General features: G+C 45.5%; 2 protein-coding genes across 17 annotated transcripts in view; one reads left to right on the top strand and one right to left on the bottom strand.

The window, feature by feature from the left end:
• The window catches only part of LOC117654295 (gastrula zinc finger protein XlCGF49.1-like), a 346,548-nt gene that overhangs the window by 43,206 nt on the left and 293,364 nt on the right, over nucleotides 1–9,978 (bottom strand). The gene's annotated exons all lie outside the window — the stretch shown is intronic.
• On the top strand, nucleotides 3,829–5,346 carry LOC117654316. The gene is made up of 4 exons (XM_034400896.1): nucleotides 3,829–4,004; nucleotides 4,334–4,489; nucleotides 4,595–4,606; nucleotides 5,168–5,346. The coding sequence occupies exons 1-4, from the start codon at nucleotides 4,002–4,004 to the stop codon at nucleotides 5,321–5,323; spliced, it is 327 nt and encodes a 108-aa protein (XP_034256787.1). The 5' UTR covers nucleotides 3,829–4,001; the 3' UTR covers nucleotides 5,324–5,346.

Below are 9,978 nucleotides of genomic sequence, written 5' to 3'. Positions count from 1 at the left end.
CAAGAATAAAGGCGGTCATTGAAAGCTATATTACCATTAAATTGGCTGAGCGACAGCGAAGTCCGGGGGGGTGGGGGTTACAATCTCCACTTTCAAAACCTTACGAAAAATTGAAGAATTTTGACCATACATATAACAAACTAAATATACTTTGTTGTACGAAGGAATAGTTTGTAAATTACGAAGTATTTTCTTCGTAAGCTTATGTATGCTCAAAATACTTTGTTATACAAACTACTTTTCTTTGTAAGGCCCAAAATAGTTTGTAAGGTTTTCTCAGTGTTTACCTGTAAGCCCGTCTCTTTGACGCGTCACGGTACTGACGACAGATGTTAATAAATTACAATATAATTTATCGATCTTGATCTATGATGGTTCGCGTATCAAGTTTGGTCTATGAAGCTGGCCTATGGAGTTCGCACTATGGAGCGGGGACTATAGAGATTGGACTTTGGACCCCCCTCGATCGTTCCAACCTCCGCGCTCTTCTTGAATTCGGCGCGAAGGTGACCCTATTCTGCCCGTTCCAGGAGAAGACACTTTCACCAAAGCGAGCGCTTGGAAAAGAATAGTAATTATTGAACACACTGCTCTTCAACGACCGTGGCTGTAACGTCACACACGTCGGAGAACACCCGAAACCTTGCCTGATTTCATTCTGGATGTCAGCCGGACCAGTCCGGTGGAACCGTTTTCGGACAGAGCCGCCGTGTTTTGTGAGCCTCTCTTTTTCATATGGGTCAATTTAAGATTTTTGCTAACCATGAAGTTAAGATCTTATTCTTGAACATGTGACAGTCCGGATGACGAAAGCATGGCGAAAAACGAATGCTCGTGTGAATCTCCGTTCTCTTGTGTACATGTCACGTGGTTTGGAACACGCCATCACAAACAGTAGCTGCATTCCCGCGGCAGCGGCAGGATGCGGTCGCCTTGGCCCTGGCGGCCCCGCTGCTTCGCTCTCCTTCTCGTGCTGGCCGAACTATGGATCCAGCTCCACGCTGCAAACAGGGTAACCAACTGCCACCCACCCAATGAAAAGCACGAAAAAATCATTCCATTCTTCGATTTGATTGTGACGATACAGACTACCGATTCAGACCAAAACATGTATTTCTGCCCAAAAAATTAATCAAATTTAATTGCTCTTGCTAAAAATAATATTGACAGCCTCCTGGTGACGGTGGAATTTTGGTAAATTGACCTGACCGGCATAAATTCTTGTTAGTCAACGTCCAAAAAACAATCGTAAGTGACTGATTTCAGTTTCCGGCACTTATACCAGAATATCAAATTTTCAACTTTGGCATTTTTAAAATACCAAAGATATCTCCTTTTTTTTGTTAAATACAAATTTCAAAATGATACTTTATGGTGGAATGTGCAAAAACTGTCTCTTACGATTCTTCCCTATAACCTACACTCTAAAAAAATAATGGCATTTCTACTACACCGTCGTATGGTAAAAGTACCAACTTCGGTATGGGAAATGACAATCCTATACATGATTTGGAAAATTCCTATGCTTTTCGTTCTTTTGCCAATGCGGTGTAGTAAAAATCCGAACCGAGTATAGGAATTTGATTTCCTGTACTCGTGATCGGTTTTTTGCCACACTTTTTAGTAGAAATCCTATTACTTCAGGCCGTTGTATAGTGCTTTTCCTACAACGCATTAGTAAGAATCCCAAACATTTCTGAAAAATCTTTGGAGGAGAGAGGGGAACAAAACGGATATTCAATATTGGTAACAGGCTGCACAAGGACCAAGGCGGCAAAACTGCCCAGAGGAAAGTAAACAAAAGCTCATGTGTGTCAAACCGTTGTATAGAAATTGGCACTGTAGACGATTCGTTAACACTGGTTTAAAGTTATTTTGTATCTTGTTCTGCCCCATTATCTCATATGGTTTTGGATTATTTCGACTTCTTCAGTAAAACTTGAAATGGGTAAGTCTCTGAAAGTCGCGGAAACTCTGAGAACTATTTATGTAAATGAGCCATGGTTTTAAATCCTTGCGAAATTTTACGTGATATTATAATGAGACTTAAAATAAACGTAGCGCTCCAAAGCATTTTGACATCGTCCTTTGTTAAGTTACCTTGCAAAACGTAAACTGTGGGTTAGGGTATATGGTCCACTGTCAGCCGCCTGGCGCCAGGTTTCACAAACCTGCCGCTAGGTGGCGCTTGGAGCGCCGTGCCCGTTCACCAATAAGTATTTCCGATTTATGTTACTAAAGAAAAATTTTCGACAACTATATCATCTGTTGCCTAAGTAAGTGTAGCCCTAGCCTTTGGGCTTTCAGTTTTAAAAAAAATATGACACTATAGTCGAGAAAAACGCATCCCCAATTTTCCCACTCGCTGGCGACTGCGGTCGGCCATTAGGTTGGGTGCACGAAAGATCTTCTTCATGTCTAGCTACGCGCCCCTCGTCTAAGGGTAACCTTGACAGGTCTGAACTGGTTTTCCGATTTTGAGATTACTTCTGCTGGAGTCCTCACTCTCACTACTTCATTTTGGTAAAGCCTTCCTGTGAGATGTGCCGCCATGTTCTTCCGAATGATGATCCACTAAACAAGCTTTCCTATGCTTGAATAGGAGTTTCACCACCTCACGTAACAAAAAATACCCCACAATTCGTATGGGTTTTTTACCATACACGGTGTAGTATTTTTCCCACACCCTAATATAGTAGAAACCAACAACATGTATAGGATTTTTGCCATATCGACATATGGTAAAATTACCATGTCCTGTGTGGGAAAAATCCTATACCGAATAGGTCAAATGCGTCCGATACTTTTATAGGATTTCTACCACAATTTTTTTTAGAGTGTACTGAGTCAGTGGAAGAAATATCATTGACGACACTTCAAACTGTATGCGCACAGGACCATTCAAATGTTAAAAAAATGTCTTCGGACAAAAGGGCGTTTAAAGGGGGTTACCTCACCAGATATACATTCCCACCAGGTATAATCCCGCCAGATATAAATCTCACCAGTATACGGGAAATTTAAATTTTTTTTTAAAAAACGATATTCGCACGAAATATAACCCACCAGATATACACCAATTAATATTTTAAAATTAACCGTCTCATCAGATATAATACCCACTAAATATAATTCCCATTAAATATGCTCACCAGGTATAACAATAAAAACAAATCATATGCAATGCAGGTAAGCATGTTTGCAGAACTGCAGTTTATATGTATGGAACGGGCATCTGAAGTGCTCTACTTTGCAAAGTCTACTCTGTTTAGATAGAACTCACTTGCATACTCTTTTTGGCGTGCACTCAAGAGAACAGTCCCACAGTCTCAGCTGAATTTGTTTTCAAAGGGAACTACGTCAAGTGCTTACTGATCTGAGCACACTCACACTCTCATTGGAGTGTACTCAGCGGAGCTCGTTAAAGTATGCTCAGCCGTGTTCACTCTCACTGGATTGTACTTGTGAGTACACGTCAAATAGAGTATACTGAGCACACTGTCGCGTTTGCAAGTCGCGTTGCGTCAGCTGCGACAGCTGCATTATATTTATTTAAAAAAATAATTGCTGTATATCTGGTGGGATTTATATTTCGTGCGAATATGCGTTAATCCAAATGAAATTAATTACTGTATATCTGGTGAGATTTATATCTGGTGAGATTATCCCGTATAGGTCCCGGGTAGTCGAAGTCCCGACAGATCCTGAAAGAGGAGGGTCCAAAGGACCATTTACCACCCAAAACTCAGGTCATTCAATTTTACTGAACTTCTTCATTTTTTCCTCTATCCATGGCCTTAAATGAATCTACTCTGAGTGTATCTTAACTCCTAAATGCAATTGTATAGAGCTATGAGGTTGAGTTCGACAGCGCCGAGTGTATCTACGACCACAACTACTTCGGCGAGGGCACAGGCACGTTCTTGCATCCTAAGGACAAGTCCGGGCACTCGCATATCTCCTCTGTCAAGGACATCATAAAGGAACTGCCAAACGACACCATGGTGAGTGCGTGTTAGGTTGGTGAGGCTCGCCCGCACTAGCTCTGATATTGAAAATGTCTAGACCACGTTTGGCCACGGTAGGTGTGGTCTAGACCACGTTTGGTGTAGTCTTTCCATGCAATGACCACACCAAACGTGGTTTGGACCACACCAACTGATGCGGTCAAAATGACACCTATTTGACCACACCAAACGTGGTTTGGACCACACCAACTGATGCGGTCAAAATGACACCTATTTGACCACACCAGACCACACCAGTAGGTGTGGTCTCGACCACTTTTGGTTTTTCAATGAGTGAGATATGAGAGTATGCGTTTGTTCAACAGATAGATACAAGTCTTTACGAGATGCACCAGAAGAGGTACATTCAAAGCTTCATCAAGTACCGCACCAACCTGTGTGACTACTTACGCAAGGAGAATAGGCCCATATTTAGAAGTTTCAAGACATATTACAAGTATCCCTCCTCATGTCCGCTTGTGGTGAGTTTAAATTAATGAAGAATGCGTGGTACAAGTTAAACATTGCGAAAACTTAGAAAGACAAAATTCAGAAGTTTTGTAGAAACAATGATTTTTCTTTCGCAGGGTTATTACAAGGTAGGTTTACGCCAGACAGCGTCTTGTCGTAACAGGCTTCGCGATGTCTCGCTGCCTGTTCCTCCAATCCGCGCCTGGCGTACCTACCTTGGCCTGCGGCGCTAGCCTGCCTTCGGCAGGCAATGGCTTGTCCATAGTCGGTTACTTCTGACTTGATGCATCCCGGGGGGCTCCGCCCCCGGGCCCCCCCTTCATTCTAGATCCCTTGAACTTTCTTATTTGTGGGGGCTGGGGGGCTCTCCCCCCCAACCCCCCCCTTTCTTCAAGCCAGAAGTGGTCTGCCTGCAGAAAACTCGTTTTTTCGCCGCTTTTAGGTGTTTTTGGGCTATAAAAACTAAACCAGTTGAGCTAGGATAGTGAAATTTCGCGTGTGCCGAGCCAAGGCATGCCCAAAAAGTGTGCAAAATCTCACCGAGATGGGCCCGAGCCGTTCAGGAGGAGTAGTGCGGACACACACACAGACAGAGGGACAGACAGACAGACAGACAGAAGACAGACAGACGGGAAAAAACTTTTCAACCCCAATGGAGTAACAGGCTTCGCTATCGCTCAGCCAACAAGTATGACAATCGAAGGTTCGAAGATCTTCAGCCGCCAATTTTGCCTGGTCCTGACACTTGGAAGATAGTCATCCACGCTACTTCCGAGGGAAAGTCTTTGATGAAGGAAACGGTCACGTTTCACATTGAACGGCTCAAGAGTAAAGGCGGTCATTGAAAGCTATATTACCATTAAATTGGCTGAGCGACAGCGAAGTCTGTTATTCGGGTGGGGTTGAAAATCATTGCCTGTCTGTCCGTCTCTCTGACGCGTCACGGTACTGACGACAGATGTAAAAAAATTACAAAATAATTTATCGATCTTGACCTGTGATGGTTCGCGTATCAAATTTGGTCCATGAAGCTGGATTATGGAGCGTGGACCATGTAATTCAGGTAATTTTTTTTTTTTTTTTTTTTGGGGGGGGGGGCGTTTCAAGCGTTCAGATCTCCCAACAGCGTGCTTCGCTTCGCTCAGCAAACAAGCTTCTTTTCTGGCTAAGCGGTTTTGGGCGGAAATTCGCGTTAAAAAAACTGAACCTGAGGAGGCTTATACTGGGGCTTCTGCATTCTGATAAGGGCGTTTTTCTGAAGATTTTGAGCTGTCTAGGAGCCCTGTAAGTGTTGCAGCTCAAAATTGGGGCAAATGTCAATTTTTTTCGTTTTTTTTTTTAACATTTGACCAACTGTGGGTCACCCTAGGTCAATTCCGACGGCAGATTTAGATTCCTCGTTTAATTTGAAGTGGGAGTGTCTGGTTTGAACGTAGTCTGGAGATTAGAAAGGAATTTGTAACCGTTTTCGTAAAAGCCTACACTCATTTAAGTATAAACGGTAGAAATGGAAAAAATGCGCTTACAGCCAAACCATGTATCGTAGAGGTCTAATTTTTTGGTGGACGACTTATCTAAAGGTACGCAACATTTGGCCAAAAATTTTGGGAAAAAATCGGAGGGGGACGATGTACTATGTGAGCCAAAAAAACCCCACCGCTCCGGCCGGGGTTTTCTGGTCACAGCGTCTAAGCCGTTGAATTTAGAGGGGTATAGTAAGCGAGCCGATTACTGCTCTTCAACGACTGTGGCTGCGACGCCACACGTTCATGGTAATTGTAAATGAAGCATTGTAATGTGGGACGTGTTCGGTCGTCTTCCGAGAGGGCCGTCACGTCACAGTGCCAAAAAGCGGCCCAAAGTCACTTATCAAGGTTTCCCCCTCGAACTTGAACAACTTCCGGACGCCACCGCTGCGACAGGCAACTGTACAAAATTCAAAAGTTGCTTCCGCGGCTGGCCTCAATGCCCAGTTTGATCATTTTTGACCGTGAGGGGAAAAACCAGCTGTCTCGCATTAGTCTCGTCCGAATCGATGGTTATGTGCTTTCATGTAGGTTAGATGTTGGTGCGTCTAAAGCTCCGATTTGGGGAATTTTCTGGTGCTCCTCTTCTTTCTCGCCCTTTCGCTTTGCGAACTGCTCGGAGCTGCTGCTGCCGCGGTACGCGTCTACTTCTGCTCCCCCTGAGTCACAACGAGAATTGGCGAAACTGTCCTTGTTCCATTCGGAGCCCAAACCACCTTGTGAAGTATTCTCCGGCATTGTATTGCAAAACCCCTTACAAATTAGTTTATTTTCCTTGCAAAGAAAATGCTTTGCAGCACGCGTTTCAAACCCCTGCTTCGCGACGTTGCAAACTTTTTTCCTCGCAACTTGCGAACTATTTCTTTACAATGCGATGCAAACAAGAGAGTTTGTGATACAATGCTGGAGAATACTTCGTACTGCAAAGTTCTTTTCATTGCAAGCTTTTAAGAGTGCAATAACACGGCAACGTCTTGTGTACCAGCTCCACTTGACCTCCCACCGCCTGAAACGGCACGACAGGTTGTACGGAGATAATTGCCGGAATGAAATTTGACCTATGTTATTCGTATATTACAGTTGATTAGGCGCAAGCATAATACGAAGCAATATTCCTTAGTAGCTTTGTAGCTTTTCCATTGTAAGATACAAAGAAAAAACTTCGTAATACGAAGAAAAACCACCTTCGTATTATGCTTGCGCCATCTCCTTCGTATTATGGGAAATTTCTTCGCAAGACAGAGTGTAGGCGTAACGGGGCCCAAAGAGAAGGCTGCGTGCAAATACTACACTCCCAATATCCTACCGAGCTTTTTCTTCGTACGAACTGAAAGCTTAGTATTGTGACTGCGCAGCAAAGGTGAACCTATGGTGAAGAGTTGTCAGTAACTCATGACCACTTTCTTCATATTACGAACGCAAATTCCCCTGTTTTATGACAGATTTGTGTCGGTACTGAGAAGTATCTTTGCGTTAAGACTGCACGGCATTTCTCAGTAGGAAATTGGGAGTCACTCTTTTAGGCCACTTCTTGCCCCATTCACTGTAGAAAAAATCCACGGGAAAAGGTACAGGCACAGTCTGGTAGACAATTTGCCTGGTACCACCGTACCTCAGCCAGTACGGCTTTTGGGGTACGGAGTACGGTTTTTCATAACATGGGCTCTTATGGGAACCACGGTTTTTGGGTTCAGTCGGTACACCGGCACACCGTTAGGTACGGCCTAGCCGTACCTTCGTCCTTGAAACGTACGACTTTTTTAACTGTGCTTCTGCCCGAACTGCGAGCGTATCATGGAGTTTGTTCGTTATGCGCACACATTCTCCGCAAGGTACTTAGGGTGTTTGTCTCTTCCGGGGTGGAAATTACTTGATGTAATGTGAAATAACTTTGAAATAGTGTAACTTAATTTTAAATAACCTTGTACCTAGATTTTTTACGTTGTTTTCCCCTTGGTCTCTTCCAATGGTGCGGACGTTAGCCAGAGCCGCCTTTGACCACAGATGACCCATTTTGTGTGTTTTGCAGGTTCTGATCGGCGTGTTCACAAGTAGGAGGACGTCCTAGGAATACCTGTGACTTCCGCACACGGGAAACCTTCGGAAGGGGACAGCGCGTTGCATTCCGACTCCTCGCCACTTCCGCCAGGCCTTCAGCATGGATCAGTCGGTACGTATCATTCAAGTTTCTTTGGAATTCAGAGTCCGTGTCCAAAACCTGAAATCGTAGTCAATGCATATACTTGTGAACTGACAATGTTCGTTCACTCACAGTAAATGTCTGTCTTACGGTTAAGGCTTCACCACCATATTATGATGGAGATTTTCTCCATACTAAGCCTAGGAAGGATTTGCTTCATAACTACGAAGAAAATGGAGGCATTGTAGAATAACTTCGTTTTACGATGAAATGCTTCGTATTACGAAGAATTTTGCTTCATAATACGAAGCATTTCTTCTTAGATTTTACAATGCCTTCATTTTCTTCGTATTACGAAGCGATTGTTCGTAGAGTTTTTACTTTGCAAAGTATTTTGACCGTGCGTAAGCTTAGAAAGAAAATTGTTTGCAATTTACGAATCATTTCTTCGTACTACAAACTTAAGTTTGTACCTTGTACGAAATTACGTATGCTCAAAATTCTACGTGAGGCTTGAAGCGTGCGTACTCTTTCCGTTACCTATACGGTAAAAACGGTACCTGGTTTTCCCAGGAAGCCTATGGCAGAGACATAGGTGATTTCCAGGGAGTTCCTGGGAAAACCAGGAACCACCTTTACCGTGTATTTTCCGCACATTTGCCATCTCAAACAGGCGTATTTTGCAGTGACTCAAGCCCATCTCCGATTTGTGCCCACAGCTGCTGGCCCTGCCGGACGACGCGTTGGTGCGCGTGTTGGCCCTCCTGCCGCCCAGAGAGGTCTTCCGCCTCCGATTGGTGTGTCGGCGGCTCCGGGACCTGAGCCTCCACCGGACGTTTGGCGCTCCGTTGGCCTGTCTGGCGGTGACAAAGGCCTTCTCCAAGCCGCGCTCAGACTCGCCCCCTGCCTCCGCGAAGTCTCGCTGCGCTCGCCGCATCTGCAGGCTGCGGCCTGCACCGTTTTCAACACCAAGTGCGTTGTCACTAAACTCACGCTGTCTGTCCGGAATGAGACCGATGCTGCCTGGGCCACCGTCATAGTGCAAAGGTTCTCCATGTTCTGCACTCTGGGCGGCTTGAGAGAGATCACCCTTCTTCTGAACGTTACCGCCTCCGACGTTTTACATCCCCTTCTGCGGATGGTTTACTGCGTTCAAGACTTACGCGTATTGAGGATACGGATCAACTCGGACATGCCAGAGCTACCGCCTCTACTGTCAGACCTTAAGCCCAGGCCTTCCCTAACTCGACTCCATTACGAAGGTGTTGCCTCTGACCCTTTCCTCTGTGTGTTGCTGCGTACGCACGCGGCCACCCTTGAAGCTGTCCGTCTGTTCCTCCTGACGGATGGGCTCCCCACATCCCTGTTAGGATCTATGCCCAGGCTGCGCTCCCTGTGTTTCCGTCCGACTGATGACCTTTCTCAGCTGAAAAGCTTATCCAACCTGGATACACTTCGGTTGTTGTTTTTCGAAGTGCAGGACGTACCTTGTCCTGGAACAGTGGACTTCCTCCTTCAGGGGCCGCGCTTGTGGCATGTGGTGTTCCACTTGGAACCCAACCGCCCAATTCTCGGCGCTGCCCTTCTGGAGGCTTTGGCCCAATCGCCGTCCGCCCCCGTTCTGGAAATGCTGTTCTTATACGGTGTGCAAGACTCGCTTGTGGCCCCGGCACTCCAAGGGTTCCCATCCCTGCAAGCACTCGCCCTTGAATTGGACGCCATGCCCTCGGACGATTTCTTCCGGGCAGTGAGCCCCGCCTCCACCCGCGCCTTGCCACGCTGCAACTTGTGCCCCACGGCTCCCCCCCGCCTGGCTGCACGACCCCCCGGGGGG

The sequence above is a fragment of the Thrips palmi genome, unplaced genomic scaffold, assembly GCF_012932325.1.
Source record: "Thrips palmi isolate BJ-2018 unplaced genomic scaffold, TpBJ-2018v1 HiC_scaffold_10, whole genome shotgun sequence".
NCBI lineage: Eukaryota > Metazoa > Arthropoda > Insecta > Thysanoptera > Thripidae > Thrips > Thrips palmi.
This window is presented reverse-complemented; position numbering and strand designations above follow the sequence as displayed.